Source organism: Microcebus murinus, chromosome 4, assembly GCF_040939455.1.
Source record: "Microcebus murinus isolate Inina chromosome 4, M.murinus_Inina_mat1.0, whole genome shotgun sequence".
Taxonomy (NCBI): domain Eukaryota; kingdom Metazoa; phylum Chordata; class Mammalia; order Primates; family Cheirogaleidae; genus Microcebus; species Microcebus murinus.
The window spans coordinates 99,460,408-99,485,081 of record NC_134107.1 but is presented as its reverse complement, the minus strand read 5'-3'; the positions used below and the strand labels follow the sequence as shown (position 1 = coordinate 99,485,081).

The following is a 24,674-nucleotide window of genomic DNA, read 5'->3' as shown; positions in this document are numbered from 1 at the left end:
CAAACTTGGAAGCAACCAAGATGTCCTTAAGTAGGTGACTGGATAAAATAAATTGTGGTACATCCAGAAAATGGAATATTATTCAGCACTAAAAGAAATGAGCTTTCAAGCCATGACAAGACATGGAGGACTTAAATGAAAGAAGCCAATGTGAAAGAAGCCAAGGATACATACTGTATGCTTCCAACTAGTTGACATTCTGGAAAAGGCAATACTACGGAGATAGTAAAAAGATCAGTGATTGCCAGAATTAGGGGGGATGAATAAAGGGAGCACAGAGGATTTTAGGGCAGTGAAACTATTCTGAAAATACTCAATGGTGGATATGTGTCATTACACCTTTGTCAAAATCCACACAATGTACAAAACCAAGAGTGAACGCTAAGGTAAACTATGGACTTTGAGTGTGTCAACATAGGTTTAATGATTGAAGTAGTACAAACATACCATATTTGTGTGAGATGTTGATAGTGGGGGAGATAGACTACACACACACACACACACACATGGAGGATATATGGAAACTCTCTGTATTTTCTGTTCAATTTTGCTATAAACCTAAAACTCCTCTAAAAAATAAAGTTTTTTTAATTAAAAGAAAAGGAAATAAGCTAAATATACTCATTCCTGTGATACACAGGATCAGATAGCAATAAACTGACAATAAATTATCCAGCGATAATAGAAAAGTAAGCATTTGAAAAGGCATAGCAGGTTGGGATTACTTAAACTAAGTCTTGATAAAATGGTCTAGTTTGTAATTCTTTGTACTCTTTTTACTCTGCCTTTTATTATCCCATTCATCAATTTCATTTCATTCTTTTCATAGCATGACCCCTTTAATGTATAAGACATAAATTGTTAATATAATGCTATGCCACTTAATATTTAACAGAGCATTTATGAAAATGAATACTTAAATTTAGCCAATCAATAGGCATCTGCATGTCATGATGAAAATTCATCCTATAAAAAGATAACGCTATGACTGAAAGAAATATACTTTCATTATATTTCATGAACAAGCTCACATCAATCTGAATATAGAATGAGAACAAGCCTGAACCTCACCTGACTTGTGGAGGCTGATGGATCGCAGATTAGGAAACAACCTGGCCAATGAATCATCAGGCTCCTCAATAGCATTCAAATGATTGTTGGCCAGGACGAGGGTATCCAGTGAAGGAAACATAACTCCTAACTTTCGTATTTCAGTCCAGTCTTGGAGGTTATTGTCTGTTATATGTAGTAGCTTAAGAGAATGACAGCAAATAGAAGGACAAGACACTGTTTCATAGTCGTTAAGGCACAGGAAGAGCTCCTCCAAACTGCAGAGAAAAAAGGAAATTTCATTGTTTTAAGCAGTTTGGTTTCTACTTTATACCTATTTTCATTCATTCAATAAATAAATAATAATTAAGTGCCTACTAGATGTGACATTCTGCTTGGTATCATAGAAAAAATATAAAGATGTCTTCCTGAAGTTCAAAACATACCTGGGAAGACCAAATCTAAAGTACATGAAATAGCAGAGAATGATATAAGGTAGTACTAAATTAATTCTGTGCTTAAGTAATTAAGTACTAAATTAAGCAGTACTGACTATAAGTATAATAGTAATTTATATAGGAATGAAACTGAAATTGTAGTTGGAATAATCAGAAAAGGATGCAAAGCCTTGAAGAAGGGGTGGACTTGCATAAGTTGAGAGGAGATAAAAGAAAATTCCAGAAACAACATGAACAGATGTTTAGAACTAGAAATTATAACTATCATTTGTTGAATCCCTACCCTGTATCAGGTGCATTGTAGATTTTACTCTTATTTCTGGAAAGTAATACAATTATGTCCATTTTACAGACAAGGCAACAGCTCAAAGAAATTAAGTACCTCATCAAATGTCATATGGTTAGTATGTGAAACTGGTATTTAAAAGCTCATTCTACACCATGCTGGATGTAGCATACAGTGAAGAAAACAATCTCATTAGAGTGGGCATGAGACATTAAGATGGAATGAGATTAAGATTCTTAAGGGGTTTCAAGATTTCCATATTTAGACAGTCAAAGAAACTACAGCTTCATATATTTCTTTAAACTACTTTCTTTGCACACTTAGGTGCATATACAAAGATAGGTAAAAATAAAACATTTCTAAACTGACGAAAGTATAATTTCTTTCTTAAATGACTGAAAAGAATACCAGGTCCTTATTCCCATCAGTCCAGCTAGACACTTAATCATGTTACATGTTAACATGTTTTAGAGATACTGTGATATTTTTTCCTCCCAATTATTATATCAGGTAAACAGAGATTAAAATAGAGTAAACCTGAATTGATCTAGAAGTGATAAGTGCTTCTCAGGGGTATTTTTTAGCCCAAGGATGATATATCCTATATCTTGGTGCTACTCAACACTGAACACTATTCCATTGGAAATGCTACTAGATTACTGTCACACTCTCATTCTAATGACTTCATTTTTCTAATCTCCTTCTCCACTTAATCTGCACCTCTAGTATTTCTGAGATGGGAGATCAGCAGTTATCCCATGTACTAACACAGATGGCAACATAGTTCCCTTTCCCTCATGCCGTCTGGGCTTACTCTGGTAACTCCTGCAGTATCGTGTGGACTGTTTCCCAAGAAGCTTTGCTGTTGTTGAGGACAAGTTTGCGAACCCCAGAGAAGGACCCAGCACATGTTCTTTCTAAAACCGACAAATTCAGAGGGTTGGAACTCAGGTTTAGAAACTCCAACTGGGGAACATTTGACACAATTTTACTGACCTAAGGAGAAAAAAAGAAAAACGTTATCAGGCAGCAATCAGAGCTTTTAAATAGCAATCATGCTCAAGAAAGCCTAAGTGAGTATATCTCCAGGCAAAGGGCCATTTACATCAGGGCATAAGTGATTTCAACGAATCTTGGCAAATAAATTAATCTTTCTACGAAATAGTGGCATAATTGACTGGTACATAACATAACTTATGGTACAAAAGAAAAATTTCCTACGTCACCTTTAGCAAGGTTTTTGATTCAGCCCTATGTGATGTTCTCTTTGATAAATGGAGAAAAGATAGTTTAGATGACACTTTAGGGTTTAAATTTTTAAAGAGCTGAGATTGGATCATGTAGTTCTCTTTGAACATCTATCTCCTTCCTCTCATTTTCAGCACAACATTAAGCCTGATTTTTAAAAACCACCTGGTAACAATTCATGTGTTCAAAATTGACGGAATAGTCACAATAACTCAGAAAATAGTTTCAGTTTGGTTCAAAAATGTACCAAACTTTAAAATATATTTACTCAAAACCAAAAAGTATCCAAAACTTATAATGAAAGGGAAAACATCAATTTAACATTTAGCTAGCAACCTGGTAGACAAAAAGGAAAAAAAGGGAAATGAGCATTATTGACCAAAAATATCTGTTCTATATAGTACTAGTTTCTTTGATATAACTTATTTCATTAAATTTTCAAAACAATTTGTAAGATAAATAATATAATACCATTTTCATTTTAATAAATGAAGAAACTGAGGCTGAGAGATGTTAAATAATTTGACTAAGGTTTCACAGTCACAATAGTCAAATCTGAGATTTAAAAATCAGAGCCATTTTCTTGCCAAAATAGCACAACTAGTATATCATAAATATAACCACAACAAAATAAAGATAACTGAAGAATAGCTGGCTCAACTCTATGAGGAGGACTAATTTAAACAAGTATGCAATAAATGCTAGATGCCCAGTAACTGTACCAAGCATCAAACAGCCAAGCAATGTGGTAACTAAATTTATGAGAAAGGGAGTAAAAAAGAAGAGTTAGGATTAGTATAAGAGTTGGAAAACCTGGATTCAAACCAACACTTCTGAGCTGAGTGGTTTCAGATAAGTTACTTAATCTTTTCAAATCTCAGTTTCCTCATTTATAAAATAGGGAAAATAGTACCATCTACTTTACAGGATTGTTGGTAGGATTAAATGAGATACATGTGCAAAGCACTCAGCATGGCAATTGGCATAGTTTTTGAAACTTGTTTCAACAGCATGTAAATTACCTCAATAGCATGTGAACTTTATGAAAGGAAGAACAGTACTTACCTAGTTCACTACTGTGTAGTGGGCACTTCACATTTACTGACTACCTTAATGGCACAAAATTACTTAATAAATGTAACTATTACCAATATTATAAGTATAGTATGAACCAATATATCAACCCTGGCTATCCATCAGAATCACTAGTAGAATTTTAAAAATATACTGATTCCCAGGTTCCACCATAATTACTGAGTCAGAAGCTTCACAGGTGGGACAAGCTTCAGGGTTGGGACCTGGATAGCTTTCTTTGCAGAGCTTCAGAGGTAATGCCAGAGCTCCAGGGTATCCGGGGGGTACAAAGAAAGAAAAGTAGAAAGAAAAAGTAATCTGTACTTTACATCAGATCTACCATGGACATTCAGTTCAGGGACTCTACAATCAGTGAAAAGTAGATTAATTCCAAGAAGGTTCAGAGGACTATGTCAGAGAGAAAAGCCCTTACATTCACTATTTCACCTACTCCACCTACTAACTCTTTGAAGTGCGTACCACTTTTATCCTCATTTTACAAATGAAGAAATGAACTACCTTTTAGAGAAAATACACTAGGCTTCTGTTTAAAGTGTAAGGAATTTATAACAATCTGCACATACTCTCTTGTTTGATCCCTTCTGTGATCAAATGGTACCATACATTTGTACAATATATGGCTAGAATTTGAAGTTTAATTTGTGACCAAAACATAGCTAAACAGTTCATGCAGGAACCAACTCTGTACTGCATTCTATGACTTGAATACTAATAATATGAAGAACTTTCATACAGAAGATGATGATCAGCTATAGTTAACCTCTTTTGCAGGGACAAAAAGAGAGAGGAATTATGCTCCAACTAAACCATGATGAATAACTGTTAACTATAGTACAACTCCAGTTAAATAAAAACAAAACATAAACCCTTCGCTAACCACCACCTCCTATAATAAAGAGGTAAATACCTCAAAATGTGTTATTTGGAGGTTTCAAAGCAATTTCTAGGAAACTGATTTCTAGGAATTTCCCAGGGCTAGCAGATACATGATGAAATCATCATAGTCTGCATCCATCAGTGAGAATAAAAATTTAGAATAATTACTCAGTTAGCCCTGTAATATACCAAAAGATAAAAGTGGACTAGAATCTAATTTAAGCAGGAAAAATAACAAATGTTAGAGAGAAAGAAATATTTTCTTTAAAAGAGTGAAATAAAAAATGTTTTGTGGGTTAACTTCAAACTAATGATAAGATTCAGGAAAATATAATATTCACTACACAGATAAATTTACTTACAATGTAAAAATTTCCCAATAGCGAAGGCTCACATTCTGTGAATTTCTGGGGCAGTATACTGACTTCCCTTTTTAAAATTCTAAAAATAAAAAGACTCCTCCAGCTGGAATGAGTTAAGCATGTTCATGTGCAGGAAACATGGAGATGAACTGAGATCACCTTTTAGGTCTCTACAATTCTATCATTTAATAGAGGACCCTCCACTCAGGTGTCTAAAAAGGAAGAAACTGAAGATTTAAGAAAAATAGGGAAAGGGTTTTAAGATAACGATCTGTAATTTATACTCAGCTATTTTCTGCCTCACCTGAGTGGCTAATTCCTCCCTCCTCTCAACTACTTGGTTTAATTTCTTTTACAAAATGGTTTTGATAAGGAAGGGGAAAAAAAGAAGATACCTTGGGAAAGGTCAGACAAAAATCTGTTCAGCCAAATATTCAAGTCAAAAGCTAAAAAATGCATTATTCTTACACATAGGTGCCCAATTTTGGAAGGGTGGAGACAAGTCTTTGCCTTCCCCAAAAGTATTATATTGCCCACCCATATTTATCTTAGTCTTGGATATATAGCAGCCAGTTGTTTAAACTACAAGTTACTCAACCTATAACATTAGTGACCATTCAAATAACTAATGGAACATTTATATTATTTTGTTCCACATTGTTTCATTACTGGCTGAAATAAACTTAGTTAATGGCTAGGGACAAATGATCTTTTTGGCAATTAGAAATATGGGTTGTAATGGTGAAATGTAATGTCTTAAAATTAGTAACCTATGAGGCATTTGTAGCCTGGCAAAGAGTTTAATCAAAAATCTATATTATTTTGCTGTCAGTATTTCTCTCACCTCCATGTTCTGATATATGCTCTAGAAGATAATTAAGGAAGGATAAGGAGGAAATATAAAGGAATGATGAAAATAAAAGTAAACTGGAAATGGAAATCTGAAATGAGAAGCAACAAATGTTTACTTGAAAACTGCCTGAAAACAGACTATTGAGCACAAAAAGAATATACAAACTGAGTGCAAACATACAACAAATAAATATGTGACCTTCTGGCTATATGGCAATGTGGTCTGAGAAATATTTAATTTAGGCCTTTGTCTAAGCAGAGAAAATGCTCCATTTACCTAGTGCAAACTCTGTGTACTGATCCATATTCCATATATCTTCCTTCTAAAGTAGCAACTACATCACTATTAAACTGTTCCCACCAGTTAGCAAAAACTTATGTATATTTTCAAAGCACAAAATCTTTTTGAAATTTTATATTTCAAAGAAACAAATTTAGGGGATTGAATAGAGTATGTATACACAGGAGCTGAATTGATTCGTAAGAAGATTTGGTCTGATTTGTCATCCATGCAGGCCAGAGGTTCAGCAGCAGGACTATTAGGAGGATTGTGGAAAAGAACGAAGTAGTTCTTTTTGCCATTTGTGCAGCGTGGGCAGAGCACGCATGGCAATTAAGCATCTCAGAGGACCAAGAAGGCATGGACTGTAATTTGTTGAACAGTGAACTATACTAGTTGTTCAGATAAAGAAATAAATATGTATATACATGTACAAATGGAAGTTATTTCTTAGAACAGACCTCTAAATCTGCATATATTAATAAATCACTTAGAAATCAGGTGACACGCATCTCAAAGAATTTTGGGAAAAGTTCTAATAAAAATAGGAAGTATAACCAAGAGTACAGTTACCAGATTAAACAAGACCACGAAATAGATAAATATAAGAAAAGCTGAACAAAACTAGGTTATAGACAGATTTTTCTTAAACAAGAAAGTTGTCCTAGAATTTGTACAGCATTCAATATCTACTAAGTGTTTCAATGATTAATTTTATCAGTAAGCCTGGCTTATGGATGAGCAAACTAAAACGTTAAAGGATTAAGTGAATTTCTTAAGATCACATGAAAAGTTGGAAGAAGTGGTCTTGATCAATCCTTAGATATAATCATTTATTCATTAACAAACTCAACAAACATTTGACTACCTAGTATTCTGGGTGCTGATGATATAAAAGATAAAAATCTCCACTTTGAATAAGCTCACAGTCTAGTAGAAAAACTGCCAAGTAAGCAAGTAATTACACTACACTGTGATAAATCTTTTCATAGCAGCATAGTACAGGTGCTCTGGGATAATCTAAATCTGTCTGAGTGAGAGCCAGGGAAAATTTCACAGAGGAATAGTAACTTTGGCCAAGTCCTAAAGCAAAAAATAGGTAGCGGCCAGGTAGACAAGAGAAGAAAGAGAGTAATGGGTTCAGAATGAATAAAAGCAAGGAAGCTTTTCATATCAAGACTTTATCATGAGCTGCAAGTAAAAGTACATGGCTAAAGATGGAGAGAAAGTTCTAGGAATAGCAAAGGGCCATATGACTAAGGACCATACTTAAGGAGTTCAGACCTTAGCTGTTAGGCAATGAAAAGCAACTGAAGGACTTTATGCCAGAGAGTGTCATAACCATGTTTCATTTATTAAAAGGAGTCTGTGGTAGCTCTGTGAAAGACAGCTTAAAGGAAAGAGGATAAAGCTAGATCTAGGGAAACCCATTAGGAAACTTATCCAACAGTCAAAGCAAAAAATTAAGAGCCTAAATTAAGGCAGGAGAATAAAGTAGGAAGAACTATTTTTCCCTTATTCTTCAAGGGTAGCTTCTATCAGTTCATGTTATAATCAGGTAGGTAATGTTATATATGATGAGAGAATGTTATCACACTGTTATTTGTATACTTAGAGTTACTCTGAGGTCAAAAGACATCAGTTATATCAACTGACCAAAGGGACATGATAATATAAGAAAAGTTCTAAAATATTTGGGATAAATTTCAGTAACAAGAATATCTTTATAATCTTAGTTTCATGCTCCAGCAATCTTACATCAATTTATAGTAATAAATATTGAAGTAGAAGTAGAGAATGAGCATGGGATATGTAAACTAGTGAAACAATAAGAGAATTTAATGCGTTGTTAGCAGTCTAAATCTCTGTAGACCCATTAACCTCTTGAAACCTGGAATGAAGTTCCTCAGTGCTTTTCACATTGATGAAAAACAAATTAGCAATAACAAAGCTAATTGAAAAATCACCACAAATACAGTTGATGCAGTTATTTATCTTGAGACATACAGACAAGAATCTCAAGTGTGAACAGAATTGAGCAGGATACATAACAACATAAACAAGAACACAATGTTTATCGCTGCCTTTTACCAAACACAGCAATATAAAAACTTTACCTCGTGCCAGTCTTCGAGTTTGTTGTCAGAAAGGTCTAGTTCCGATACATGAGCGCAGAAGGCAGCAATTTCTTTTTCATCTCCTGCACAGGTTATTCCACAGCTGTTCAGCACTAGTACACTTGGGAGGTTGAGGCGATCTGAATCACAGGGGACACAAAATACTTTCTACATTAGCCCAATTCTTGTCTATATACGCTCAGCACTCAAGAATCGGCAAGAAACAAAAATCAAACAGTGCAAAATTACACAATGACCTAGAAAATACAGGATATAATGAGATCAAAGGGTACTGAATTCTAAGGGGAGGCAGCCAAATATTGCCCAGGAGGAGCTCAGAAGTACTGAACCAGTACCAACAAAGAAGTGCGCTAGGCTTTAACTTCAGGCAGGATTATTTATCTCAATTACCAACACCAAAGCCATCATCCACGCTATCATCTTGTTATCTGATCCATGACATTCATGTGTGGATTACCACCACCTTCTTATTGCCTCAATTTTTTCTTTTTTAAATTTCGTTCAAAAGTATTCTGAATAGCTCTTTTCTATCTGATATGTATCTTTACCTTTTGCTATTTTTGAAAATTATCTCAAACCATTAGATACTTAATCTATCTGCTATATCACTTCTGTTCTTCAAGTTCGTATCATTCAAGAACTCTGCCTCTTGAATGGAGAGGATCCAAAACTTCAAAACTCTACAGCTTTCTCATCTATCAATTATTCCTGTTTCATATCCCTGTAGGATTTGCCCCTTATGAAAACTGGCCTTCTTTTTAAATATAATTGTAATGGGAGAAAGTGTTTCAGAATCTTCAACTAGTCAATGAATTTGGTCAAATTGAGGTAAAAACTCTTTGACTATTACCTAGTTCAAAAAACACGTGTCAATAAAATCACTCTTAATGTCTCTACTGAGAAGGATAAACATGAGAATTCAACCACTTTTTTCCCATTTGGTATAAAATAAGGATTCATGAAGGTAATATTTTATTAATGGAGGCCTCAAATTATATGGTTTTTCCACTTAGTACATTTCTCAAAATGGGAATGGATCCTGGAAGAAAAAAATTACCAACTAAGAAATCCACTTCTCTCTGCCATTCTAGGTGACATAGAGTGATAAGATAGTTGTTTGAAAAATGGCAAAAACACTCGGTAACATTTGAATAGAACTAAAACCTTGATTCAACTTTAAGCCCCCATAACTACAAAGAACTAATTTCAAGAGCTGTTCATTTCAACATCAAGCTAAAAGACAAAAGCAAAAATACACTTTGCACATTTCTAGTTACAGACCTTTGCTCACATCAAATCCCTCTCCTAGACTCCTCTCTAACCAAATTCTACATTCTTGAAGGGCAAGTTCAAGTCTCACACCTTTGAACCCTTTCCTGATCATATTAATTAACTCTCTTCTAAATTTCTTTCCCAATCACTGTGTCATTTACTTGGCTTAACATAAACTACCTTGTGTTATATCTTTGTAAATGTAAATGTCTTGTAATCCTTTTAGGCTGTAAGGTCCCTGAGGACACAGGCCAGTCTCATGTATTTTATACCCTCTAAGTTCCTTAAAAGAATATGCATTTGAAATATTATCATTCAATTATTATTCTTTGAGGACAACCAAAATGCCTCTTGGACAATCTGGAAGAAAACTAGTCCTGTCAGGTTCTTAAGGAAAACTGAAATCATAATAATGGGAAAGACTATTTGACTCATAATTAAAAATAAAGGAAATCACTGGCAAACAAAGCAATACTGTGATTTCAGCTTCTTAAGTAAGCTCCAGTAAATAATTGTTTTAGGTCCTATCTTTCTTACCTTTCATAGGAGAGCCCTGAGGTGTGGCTGGGACATGGACTCCCATCCCAGGACCACGGCGGTAAGGAAAGTTTTCAGGACTGTATTTTTCACATAATACTTGCATAAAACTTCTTCCACTAGGTTGATCCATCTTTCTTTCCTAAAATGCTATAAGAAACCAAAAAAATCATCAAAAGTATTTATTTACTTATGTAAGAAATATTTATTGAAAACCAATTATTTACAACACACTAGACTAGGTAGGCATTGCAAGACACATAATACATGGTAACTGCCCCCCAGAAACCAACATTGTGGTGAAACCTTATGATTTAGAGAAGCTATATATGCAGACAAATGACAGCAATAACAATTCAAGATAGGGTATTTGCTATACAGATGAAAAGTATTATAAGATTTAGAAAAGGAGGTGATCACTTCTGACCAAGGATAACAAGAAAATTTTTGCTGGTGTATAGGGTTCATGTGGTAAAGTGATTGGAAAAACGGCTGGAAAAGAAGTTATAGATTGAACACCAGGCTGAATAGTGCAGATGAATCCTTTAATATCTACCCCTCAAAATCCACTCTCTTCTTTTTCCATGGTAAAGGAACCTTTAACTGTATACATGGCTACTTACACTTAGGAATGAGTATATGACTAAGTTCTAGCTGATGAGATAGAAATAAAGTATTCTGTGGCAGCTTTCAGGAATCATCCTTTAAAAATAGCCAGAGTGTACCATTTTCACTCCATCTTTGACTCTTCCTCCATTCTGTTCCTTAGAAAACTGATGCCACTGGACAATGAGCCAAAGGAATACACCCTAACTAAGGTGGAGCAAAGAGCTGATAGGAACCTGAGTCCTTGAAGACTTCATGGAACTGAGCTGCCATACTGATATATATCTCTGAAATTTTTGGTGACAGATAAAAATAATCTATTTTATTTAAGTCACTATTCTTTTCAACTTTTCAGTTATTTACAACTGGACCTAGTCCTAACTAATACAGAATGTCACTTCTTTGGGTTCTGAGTTTGGGTAGAATCTTTTCTGTTTAATCTCAGCTAAGGGTCCAAACATTCAGTAACTCCAGCATCTTGTTAGTCAGTACTCATGCACATGTTAAAACAGGTAATATTAAGTAACATGCTAACTTCTGACAGCCTGATAACCCATTGTCTGAAGGGACTAGCCTATTCTCTGTATTAAATATTAATCAAAATACAGGCAACTATAATAGACCTCTGTATTTAAACTATGGGTATCAGGCTATTTTATTTTATTAAAACAATCAGAAAAAGGCAGGAGGATACTGAGTACTCAAAGAAGGGATATCGTGCAAAAAGCTACAGAATGTACAACGGTATACGTGAGTAAGCACAAGAGATCTGGTGTTGCCAAAGCACCATGCTCATCGAAGACATCATCAGGAGTTATCTAATTAGGAATCTTAGAGGAGATCTTGTATGCCACATTAAGAGGCTGAACCTTATCCTGAACAAATATAAAAGGTTTTAGGGAAGGGAATTCAACAACAAATTTTGGGGGAGAACTTGCCCTGGCAATTATGTAACTGATGAATATGAAGGAAACAAGATTGCAGGCAGGGAAAAGAGTTAGGAAGTTATTGCAAAAATATAGGAGAGAGACGATGAGGACCAGAAGTGATACAGTAGTAGAAGAAATACAAAGCAGTGGCGAATCCAAGATCACTCTAGGAAGCAAGCTTTTCAGAAATTACAGGGGTTGAGGGAGAAGCTGGAGTCAAGGCTAACTCCTAGGTTTCTAGTACACGTGATCAGGTGACTCAAGATACCATTAACTAACAAGCGAACAGAGCCAGCTTTAAGGCAGAAAATGATGAATTCCACTTTATACATGTTCAATTTGGTACATGTATGGAATATCCAGGGAAACAGTTTGAAGTTGCTTGAGCAATGTGAGCTAAATGTGAAGATTTGGATATCATCAGGATATAGGAAATGTTATAAATAAGAACAGTAAGACGATAGAACTCTGGGGTCACTGATATTTAAGGGACAGGCAGAGGAATCAGAGTCATAAAGAAAAAGAAAAGAAACAACCAGAAATTAGAGTATCTAGCCAACATTTTGAGAAGCTTTGATGAGAATGGAGAAGGAGGATGGATGGTAAGCTACGCAGGAACAGAAGAGAGTAGGGAATTGGGGGAAGTTGTCAAGACTTTTTCTCTTAAAATAGGAGAGACCTGAACATGGTTAGAGATTATAAGGAAGAAACCAGTAAAGGTAGAGAGGCTGAAAATGACTACTGGTACTTTTCCTAGAAGCCAGCAGAAATGAGCATTTAAAAGGTTCTCAGAGGGCTGTTTAATACTAGCCAGATAATGCTTCCAATTGTTTACCATTAGTGATGACATATTTATTTCTCTATAGTCGCACTGGTTTACTTTTGTTTATACAGTTCAATTATACCAAATGTTAGGTATTTTTCTCAAGTGATTATCCTATCTTCACCATTAAATTATAAAGAAGAGTGGAACTATATAATTCTATTTCTTTCAGTATCAATTAATAGCATCAGACACAGTATAATATACCTGGTAAGGACTGGATAAATGTTGCTGAGTATTAAAATCACTAGCCTCCGGGATACTAAGTAGAAAGGACAGAGAATTTAAGATGGAGGGTAGATTAAAGCCCCACCCAGTTCTGACCACTTAATAGTTTTGTGCTGTCAGGCAAGTCACTGTATTTCTCTGAGGTTCAAATGTCCAACTTTATAAAATAAGATATTAACATCTATATTACTTGGATTATAGGGTTGCTATAGAGCCCTAAAATACACAAGTGCACTATTGGGATTACAGGGGTGTCATAAAGCTCTAAAATATACAAATGTTATTAATTATAAGAGGAGGTTGTAGTAAGGTAGAAAGCACATGGACAGGAAATTTAGGCTCTCTCACTAGCTGGGTAAAACATAAGCTAGTTATCTAATCTCTCTCTACTTTAATTTTCTTACCTATGGATAGTCTAATCTTTCCTCTCAGGTCTTTAAAAAGAATTTGAAAAAAGCATCAATATAAAAGTGGTTGTTAAACTTGGCCCATTTCCTTGATTACTGCTAGGACCATGTCTACTTGACTTGTGAATTCAGTTCACCAATGCCCATACAGTACATGCTCACCAAGCACATCTATCCACTGAACAAAAGTTTTATCTGTACAATTTACCAAAAGTTAGACTATGAAATATATTTCATAATGCACATATCACAAGTCACCTTGAAAATACAGGGCACCCTCTGTTTAAAATTCTCATTTGTAAGCTTAAGGAAAGAGCCTGCTTTAGCGTAAGATAGTTTGTTCTTTCTATCCACACAGAGTGATAATTGCATAGCTGCTGCCCTCTATTCCAACTGACGGTGTCAAAATTGAACTGCATTGTGTTCATCTGGGGCTACAGGAACTTCAGGTTGAAAGGTTCTTTTTCAATGCAAAGTTCTCACCACCAACAGCAGACAACATAGAGCAGGTGCTATGCCACTAGCGACAGGCACCATAGCTCTTATCAAAGACCTGTCTCAAGCAGAATGCCAACAGGATTTTTAGAAATGTTTAACAAAAAAGTCAAAGAACAAAGATAGCATTGCTACCTCCCGTACAATCGGCAGTTCAAAAAGTGTGTGGGAAGGGCAAACTGTCACTGTCAAAATAATGGTAGAATTTAAGCAGCATCTTTTATCTGGAGGCTTCAGAACCACCTAAACTCAAACCTATGTAAATTAAGGAAAATGATCTCATACACAATTTAAATATACATGAACTGAGGGACGATAAGATTAAAGACATATTCATGTTAAAACAAGTCTTACTAAGCAAGCAAACATGAGAACTTAAAAGTTTTTCCTCATGATCCCATGCTTTAGTAATTCTTCCCAATAGTCAGGATTTTTTTTTTAATTCTTATTCTTTTTTTTAAGATTGAAAAGCAACACCAGGTGCCTTCATTGGTCATTTTCCAGGATGCTACTGGACTAGCTTTCCAGGAATGCAGATGGTATACACATTAATACATGGGTTTTGAATTAGAGTATTAAGATTGTAAAATGGATTGGTAACATAAATCTACTCAAAGTCTTTTGGGGCAGTTTGAGGAGGAACAGTAGGTGGGAAAGGAAAGCTGAAAACCAAACAGACTAAAAAATAAGGAAATACAGGATGGAAAAGATCTTTAACTAGAGGCTTTTAAAAGGCTTTTGGGGGGTGGGAGGATAATGTATGACATTCTGGAAATAACAGGGGTCAAATTGCATCAGACTACCTCTCCAGTTGGCAGAGTTCTAATGCATTAGTAAAACTGGTGTGAACTGGTGCTGAAAGCCAGGGAGCCAGGAATCTTGGGTGATGTTGCTCGGTTTGATTACCAAGCTGTAGAGCATGCCTGCGAAAATCTCAATTCCTTTGTGCCTCAAAATCCTGACTATAATATGCTCTTGTACTTGAGAAAACTCAGGATAAAGGACAAGTTGAAGGATAAGGTGCTCACTATATTTTGCCAAGTGGATTAATATCAGAACAGAACATCCAGTCGCCTAAGTACCCTCAATTGCTATCAAACAATTCGTACTTTATGTTCCCAATAAAAGGGTCAGGGCAACATTAGTATGAAATGCAACACAACTGAAAACAGAAAATAGGCCAACTATGACCACTAACACTGGAAGATATACAAGATATATCGTTATGGTAGTCTGCAAGATCAATTTTTATTTCACAAAGAAACAACATAGAGTACTAACTATATACTTCATAAAGTGTGAATACTTCTAGCTTTATAACTTCCCAAAGATATAAATACTACTTCATAAAGCATCAAAATATAAATTTTAAATCTTATAAACATAGATTTATCTGCTTGTATATGCACAGATTATCTCCAAAAGGATAACACAGAAATAAGTAAAAGTAATATTAACAGTTGACTCCAAAGAGAAGAAAATGAGGAATAAGGATGGAAAGGAGGTTTGCTTTTCAGTGTTTACCCTTTTGAACTTGAACTCACCAGATGCACACATCTTCTTTTCAAAATGTAAAATATTTTTAAGTATCTACGAATGGCCTAATAATTTGTCAAGGGTTTTTTTAATTTCCTTATTTTCATGCATTTTTGTATGTAGAGAATATAATATTAATACTAATTTTAAAAGGAATTGGACAGTGAGGAAGTAAAGCGAAATAAAATGGATGGCCAAACGGAAATAGACAGTTTCATAAAACAGCATCAGGGGGAAAAAAAGCAAGCAGAAACAACATATGCTGGAGCCTTAGAATTAAACTGCAATGAAACTAAGAGGCGGGATTGAGATGAAGGTGGCTGAACTGACAGGGCCAGAGCAGTGTTTTGCTCTTCTTTACCATGATTTTAACAAAGGCAAAGCAAAAGCTCCACCATGCGTTGTACAGAAGGACTGGAAGAATACCCTCAGGCCCGCACAGTTCCCCTTCCTTTGGTTAAATGTGTTAATAAAAGTTACCAAATCTTTCATCCAAATTACCCACATTTTATTCAAATCGTTCTGACTCTGGAGCCACAATCACACCAGGAGGTGGTGAAGCCTTGGGATCCTTGGGAGCTTCAGGACTCCCTGTCACCTCTGACTACAGAGACTGACAAAGGAAAGAGGTATTTTCCTGCAGGTTTCAAGTTACTGAAATAGTAGACAGTGGGGAACTGACTGATACTTTTGAAAAAAGAATCATAATAATTCAAAATGTGCATTAATTTAGGATGGGGCTAAATCTTCAAGAAGTTTTCATAAAAATTGAGAAAATGAAAAATACTCCTCAGTCATTTAAAATTACTTTCAGTCATTTGACATGGATCCATTTATATACAACTCATCAATCTTACCTATTCATCAGAGAAGGGCAGAAAAAACTACACTCTAAAAGCTACCTGCCAATATTTTGCTACCAAATATTTGAAAACAAAACTTAGATTAAACATTCTGGCCAAAGGCTCTGCAATTTCACCTGTAGGTTCCTTTGGTCAGATGACATTTCATTCCAGTGATTTGCTCTCCACATTGCTACCTGATTCCTTCACAAAACAATCTGAGAATGAGAATTTCCTTACCAATTATTTAGTAAAAAAGAGTCAACTAATATTTTAGTTTTCTCTGCTATCTTTTTTTCCATCTTACCAAATGATCCCAATTAGGCTTACATGCCCATTCACGGATTTATAAAATGTGTGCCCTCATAGAGCTTAGTTTCATTTAGTTCAGTTCAACAAACATGTATCAGAAGCTAAATCTGTACCAAACACTATGCTCAATGCTAAATAAAGTGAGAATGAATAAAATCCAAACTCCACCCTCAGGGCATCCACAATCTAGAAGAAAATACATGAAATAACACATACCTAAAATAAGCCAGACAGAAATAGTGACTTCTTAAAACAAGAAGAAGTGATTAACTTCTGTAAGTATGATCAAGCAAGTATTAGTAGATGAATCCTGAGCCATTATGAAGATTAGGGTACAAGGTGGGGGAGTATATGAACAGACCAGAAACAAGGGTTATTAGCAGTACCGCTAAAAAAAAACATAACATATGTGTGGTGAGGGGTGGGGGAGGCAGGAGATTTTGACTGTAGAGGTGACGGTGGTCATATCATGATTGACCTTACACAGGTTAGACTTTACCCTGCAGAGATAAGAAAAATTTTGATAGATAACTGAGAGTAGAGTGTAAGGATGTGGGTTACTGATCTCTATACAGAATACAGAGAGGTCTAAAATGAGAATTTTGAAAATCCCTAAAGGAATGGATAATCAGGAGTATGTTCACCTTTGGGGAAGCACTTTCAGTACAGTCAAGGGGGTAGAAACCATAGTATGTAGGGAGTTAAGTAAATAAATAAGCAAGACAATGAGTATCTATCATGCTTTTGAGAGGCTTAGAATATAAAAGTGATGCAACGAGACAGATGATGGGGAAAAAAACAAGGTTAAGAGTTTTTTTAAAAAGGACATCCTGAGTTTGGAGTGTGGGAGAGGTCAGCAACAACAAAACAAAGCCTGTGGAGGAACATCTGGATATTTTCAAAGAACCACTTAGGATTACTAGTGTTCTCATTTTTGCAATTTTTTTTAACTCATTTAACTTTCACTTTGTGGACTCCCTTCTAAACTCATCTCAGAAAGCTTTCTTTTTTGGAACAATTCCCCTGTGTAGCCAAACTCTGCCAGATTCTTGGACATTTGAGGTAGTTGGAAATTTTGTTTGTTTTCCAAATGAGTCTTTCTGAACGTTGGTATAAGTGTATCCCCAATAAAATAGATTTACTCTGGGGGAGTATATGTGTATATATGTTATATATTTTTCCCTCCAAGAAAGATTAAATAAATCAATGAATAAAGGTCTATTAATAAGCTTTTTCCTAAATATTGCTTTGAAATACAATATTCATTCTGAATTTTTAAAAATTTGCAATTGAAAGTAAGCAAACAACAATGATGGCAAAACCAGTAACCCCCACCATGTAGTTTCCCTTTTTATTAGCTAAGCCAATCACGTAAAGAAACATTACCAAAAGTTTTTCACATCTGAAGCACACTTAGAGGCACAGCCATACCAGGTGACTTTGGTCAACAGATTTAGCAAGCACATTAAGCCTAAAGATAAACCTTATGTTGTATATCCTTCCAGACCATTTTTCTGTGCTATGTAGGTATATATTTTTTACACAAAGATTAAATTCCTTTTAGACATATAATTTTATAACCTGCCTTTTTGCTAAAATACTCATGAAAAACTTTCCATGTCAATAAATACATATGTACATAATCATTTCTAAGGTTTATAAAGTATTCCATAAATAAGCTTTTTTTTTTTTTTTTTGAGACAGAGTCTCACTTGTTGCCCAGGTTATAGTGAGTGCCGTGGCGTCAGCCTAGCTCACAGCAACCTCAATCTCCTGGGCTCAAGCAATCCTTCTGCCTCAGCCTCCCGAGTAGCTGGGACTACAGGCATGCGCCACCATGCCCGGCTAATATTTTATATATATATATATCAGTTGGCCAATTAATTTCTTTCTATTTATAGTAGAGACGGGGTCTCGCTCTTGCTCAGGCTGGTTCTGAACTCCTGACCTTGAGCAATCCACCCGCCTCAGCCTCCCAGAGTGCTAGGATTACATATAAATAAGCTTTTATAGCTGAAGTAATGAATGGCAGCTATCTCCCCCATATAAATACTTCAGGGACATTGTCCAAGTCAATGTAATTAGGCTGCATCTAATTTCATTTATTCTCAAGTTTTTATACTTGTGTATGATTCTATCTCAGTTCCCCTGAGCATTATGTAATATATTTAAGTGGATGCCTTCTTTGGATAAAAGTAAGGAAAATAAACTAATTCTAATAAACTTTTAGAACTATTCTGTAGAATTAGTTAGCCAATTCACTGACTTAACTCTTATCATTCCAAGTGCAAAACCTGAGTGTAGCTGATAAATCCCTTATCACAACGCACCATGCCACCATGATTTCACACCCTACTAAGAACCACCCTATGTCACAAAGTCTCTTTTCTCAACTGTATACTACACTACATTCAAGTGTAATAATGTGGCACAGCAACTTTTCTTGGTAGGAGATTTAAAAAAATATCCAACACTGTGAGATGAAATGTGAATTTAGACTACTCATCATTCCTTGAGTATTATTATTATTATTAGTCAGACACCGCTACTCTCTTCTAATACTACAAACCTCTTTAAAAGCACCACAAACAGGCCGGGCGCTGTGGCTCACGCCTGTAATCCTAGCTCTTGGGAGGCCGAGGCGGGCGGATTGCTCAAGGTCAGGAGTTCAAAACCAGCCTGAGCAAGAGCGAGACCCCGTCTCTACTATAAATAGAAAGAAATTAATTGGCCAACTGATATATATATAAAAAAAAAAAAATTAGCCGGGCATGGTGGCGCATGCCTGTAGTCCCAGCTACTCGGGAGGCTGAGGCAGAAGGATCACTCAAGCCCAGGAGATTGAGGTTGCTGTGAGCTAGGCTGACGCCACGGCACTCACTCTAGCCTGGACAACAAAGTGAGACTCTGTCTCAAAAAAAAAAAAAAAAAAAAGCACCACAAACATTAAAATACCTATCCAAAATTCTTTATTTCATTGTATTAGTGACAAAGATATCTAAAACTATGACTCTATGTTATTGGTGGGAAGTACAGCCTCAGAGCTGTCTATATTATTTACTAAATACTAGAGTGCATATAGGCATTTTAGATGTCAGAAAAGAGACAAAAGTTTTCTCATTTACAACTGCGCATTAGCAATTATGACTGACTCTCATGCTTGTAGTCCACCATATATAAACAGAGCATTTGGAATTTCTGATCCAAATGCATTAGCCTAAGAATTTTATGATTTTGATGGGAAATTTGAGAGAAAAAAAATTTAAGAAAATACTGCTATTTAGAATGAAGTACCTGTTTGTGTGAAAATATTTCTAAACACTTCGTTCTTGATTTCGATAGTCTCTCATTGTCCAAAAATGTTGGTTTAAGGCAACTGCCTTTACCCCTATTAAATTACGCATTCTGAAATATAGAACAAAACACTTTGCATACACATTCAGCAAACACAACAACAAAAAGGTTTAACATTCATTATACACATCAACCACTTCCAAGGAGAGTTACTCCCTGCCCCTCCCCATACACCACCTCCCAGCTCCTTCAGAAACAAATTTGCATCTACCCCTACCTTTTGATTAATATTTGGCCCAGATTCAATTCGGGAAAATTTCAAGGCTTTCAAGTTGCACTTACTCAAAGCAGGATTAGATACATCCACTCTTGACCTGATGTTCCCAAACCAAGTGTCCCCACACTGAGATTAACAATCATTTTAAAGCCTAGTAATTTTCTATAACCACTCTCTGAAACACACAGACTAACTTATCTCTACTTACAGGATACAAAACTGAGACTTGCTTAGGTTTCTGTGGCCCTACCAGCATGCTAAGTCATGCTTTCTGTAGCCCTAATCTGTTGAGCCATTCCATCTTTACCAAAATAGGAATATTTCATGTCAACAGTATATAGCATCACACACAAATCATAGAAACATAATTTATTAAAATATATGAAAACCATTACAGCCAAAATACTTCTTATAACATCAAAGTAACTGAACCAAAACACTAAGTAACAGTACTGACTGGTCTAGTCACCAAAGGGGAAAAAATTATTCTCAATTTCTCCATACTTTCAAAAAGCAATATTTTTTCTTGAATAAATTAAGTTTCACCAGAAGGAAACTGTATATGCACGTTTTCTTTCCATTATGAACAAACAAGTGTAAGGTCATTACTTAGCTATTTGCAGAACAGATTCCTCCTTTATCTCTGCTCTTGAGCAGCTACAGAAGCTATCATGTTAAGGAAAGCCTCATTAGGAACAGACTACTAGTTCATCACTCTGCAGCCTTCCAAAGGAATTTACAAACCACTCTGGGTAATAACCAGGGATTGCCACAATGTTAAAACTTCAGCCATGCAGAAAGGTTATGAAAGTCATTAAAAATGACTTTCCATATTTAGTGCTATGGCAATATTGCCCGATGGTAATAAGTGCTGGTTCTGGAATTAGCCTGGCTAGATGTAAATTCTGACTGACTCCACTCCTTGGTGTGACTGTGGGCAAGTAACTTAAGTTTTCCAAGTCTCTCCACTTCCTCTTCCACAGGAAGGGGTAACAGTCCTTAACTCCTAGCTTATAGGGTTGCTGAAGAATGAATGGATGGAGATAATGCAGGTAAAACGTGTTTAGCACAGTGCCTGGCACACAGAAAGCACTGAATAAATATTAGCTTAATTGCTACTGCTATTGCTACCCCTACCACTACTACTACCATCATCACCCAGTGAACACAGTAACATAAATATAGGGTGGAGGGCTTACTTGCAATTTTTGTTAAATAGATTGGATCTAATTTGTTTAGATCCCAGGACTATGCTAATTAATGCCAATTAATTATTCAGCACAGTAAAAATATCTAACAATTATAAAGCTATTCCTCCTTAACTGGAAGATCTTTCCCTTACCTCTCTACCCATCTAAATTTTATGCATATTTCAACACCCTACTCAAAATATACTTCAGAGATGAAACCTCAGATATGTCTTGCCAGAATGATGTTTCCTTTGAACTGAGCTCATAGTATCTATCGCCTAAAACATTCAGTGGGCAATTAATCAATCACATATTGGTATGTCACCTTTTCATTTTTGTCCCATATACCATTATTATTGAACTCATACACAGTGATATAATTTTCATGTGTTTATATCTTATGTCCTCAAACTGTATAGCTCTTGAGGGTAAGAACCATAGCCTAATGCTTCTTTGTATCTATCATACACTAAACTTTGGCACCCAGTAAATGTGCTAATTGATAAGTTTTCTAATCACTTCTGACTGTGTATATCAAATACATTTAATAAAATATGAAATCAAAGTACTTTATAAATAAAAATTCTTCATAGCTACAGCTGGATAAGTAATTACGTCAACTTCTCCATGGGGGCCCCGAAAGTAAGAGGTGACATGATGAAGTAAAGGACCAATAGCAGAATTGGAAATACTTGCTACCTACCACAAGTTAAATTCTTCTGCAAAAACCACATCCACAATAGATTTAATACTGAATATATGATTTTTGTACCCCTACTATACCTTACAATTCATATGTAAGACTTACTACTTCAGAACAACAGGCACTGCTCAGTAACTAAAAATGAATATATGTGCATTGTTGGTAAATGGTATAGCTGGTATAGAAAACAGTATGGCAGTTCCTCAAAAAATTAAACAGAATTACCATATGACCCAATAATTCCACTTCTAGGTATATATCCAAAAGAACTAAAAGCATGAGTTGAACAGATTTGCACACCAATTTTCACAGCAGTATTATTCACAGTAGTCAAAAGGTGGATGGATAGAATGTGGTATATACATACAATGGAATATTATTCAGCCATAAAAGAAAGAAAATTCTGACACATGCTATAACATGTATGAATGCCAAATGAAGTCGATACAAAAGAAAAAATTGTGTATGATTCCACTTACACAAGGTACCTAGAGTCGTCAAATTCATTGAGACAGAAAGTAGAGTGGCAGTTGTTAGGAGCTGGAGGACAAGGGGAATGGGGAATTATTAATTAATGAGTATAGAATTTCAGTTTGGAAAAATGAAAAAGTTCTGGAGATATGTGGTAGCAATAGTCGCATAACAATGTGAATGTTCTTCATGCCACTGAACTGTAAACTTAACAATGGTATATTTTATGTATATTTTACAATAAAAATATTTAAAAAAATAAAAGAATGAAGTATGAGCTATATTAAAAAAGATGAATATAGGCCAAGTCCAAAATTCCTGGTTCTTACTCTCACAGCACACTTATCAAATTAATGCAGATAATTCACTTGAGGATCTTAAATTATGAGTGAGGGATAAAATAGCGAAGTCTCAATAAGTGCTTTTGTGGGAAATGTGATTTATGATGGATACAATCTTCATTTATCTTTTTCTTGGAATCTTTTACTAATGTTCATGAGAAAAAATATCACTAAATGAATGAGGGACTAATAGAGTTAATATTTAAATTTCAACTTCCAAAGGATACTTGCCTTTATAAAACTCATGCTTTAAGTTATTAATGATGTCTACAAGAAAATATGATCCTCATAAGAGTTACAATAAAGGTTTACTAATTTAGACTTGTTTTCAACATTTTAAGAGTTATAATCCTGTCCTAAAATTATTTGCTTCAAACACATACCTATGAAATAAATAATACCATGATCATAAATATAATAAAACTATTCTCAAAAAAGAAGGCTATTGAGGTAATGGCATCTGCCAATCAAAACACTTAGTATTTGAAAGATTCATTGTGTTAAATTATTCTCTTGACATGCTACAAAGATATGTGTGTAGGTATGAGAGGGAAAGGAAAGTGCTAACGCTAATGGTTTTCTAAAAACTATCTTTCTCCCAGCATTTTAAAGGTTGAGGCTATTCATGAAGAATATCCATATCTATATTTGCAAATTCACCTATATGCTAAAATTTATGTTACTGCCCCCATGAAAAAACATTTGTTATCCCAAAATAAATGCTTGCAGCATTTTTGTGGTCCTTTGCAGATACACAAAGAGTGACAAAAAATTTGAGTTCTCAATGCCCATATTCCCACCTAAGTCAGAGAGCTGAAGGTGGTGAGGTGACACTCTGCCTTTTTGTTTCAGCTCTCATAATGTAAACAAGTGTCCTTTTCATGGTCTATTTAGTGACAGGTTTTTCATATCTTTGTGCTTTTTGTTGGCGATTTCACTGTTTAAAATGACCCTCAAGGGTAGTGTTGAAATGTTGTCTGGTGCTTCTAAAGCATGAGGAGGCTGTGATGTGCTTTGCAGGGAAAATGCAGGAGTTAGATAGCCTCATTCAGACATGAACTACAGTGCTGTTCACAGCGAATTCAACAGTAATGAATGGATAATATATATTAAATAAGATGTCCTGAAACAGAAACACATATAAAACAAGATTATATATTAATCATTTGATGACAACATTATGACCAGAGGCTCACAGGAATGTAACCCTCTATCTCCCTTGGAAGTAATGGCTCCATAGTCACCAATTCACTATTTGTGGCAACTTTATGTAAAAAAAAAAAAAAACTATGAGTAACAAGAATCAACTGTACTTTGTTAAGGAAAATAACTCTGAGGAAAGAAAAATAGACCAATGAACAGAGCCCAGAAATAGGCCGATGTAAAAACAGCAGAAAGTGGTATAAAGATCAGCAGGAGGATTAAACTATTCAATAATTGGTGCTAGGACAGTGAATAACAATCTGGGGAAAATGAAATTGAATCTTTATGACACAGAAAAAATTCAACTCCAGATGAAATGTGAAAGCAAACTTTATCTCCCTGAGAAGGAAACAGTTATTTCTTCTAATCAGAAAAGAACTTTATGATCTTGATTTAGGAAAATATTTCAAAATCCATAAAGGAAAAGTTACCATAAAAAATGAAAAACTTTTGATCATTAAAAAGACATTAAATCATAAACAGACAAGCCAGAAACTGGAAAAAAAGATACTTGTAATACATGTAACTGAAACAAAGAACTCAGTAAGAAAAAGATAAACAAC

General features: G+C 35.1%; 1 protein-coding gene across 5 annotated transcripts in view; it reads right to left on the bottom strand.

The window, feature by feature from the left end:
• The window catches only part of TBCEL (tubulin folding cofactor E like), a 70,921-nt gene that overhangs the window by 38,943 nt on the left and 7,304 nt on the right, over positions 1 to 24,674 (bottom strand). For 3 of the 5 annotated variants that reach the window (XM_012773494.3, XM_012773497.2, XM_076002596.1), the window contains 4 exons: positions 10,455 to 10,604; positions 8,625 to 8,764; positions 2,609 to 2,790; positions 1,072 to 1,328 (listed from right to left, as the gene is read on the bottom strand). In XM_012773494.3, coding sequence (XP_012628948.1) covers positions 1,072 to 1,328; positions 2,609 to 2,790; positions 8,625 to 8,764; positions 10,455 to 10,587 — 712 coding nt within the window. In that variant the 5' untranslated portion in view covers positions 10,588 to 10,604. Of the gene's footprint in view, positions 1 to 1,071; positions 1,329 to 2,608; positions 2,791 to 8,624; positions 8,765 to 10,454; positions 10,605 to 19,926; positions 24,573 to 24,674 lie in introns of those variants that run through there. The other 2 variants (XM_012773498.2, XM_076002595.1) reach the window with 2 other exon arrangements.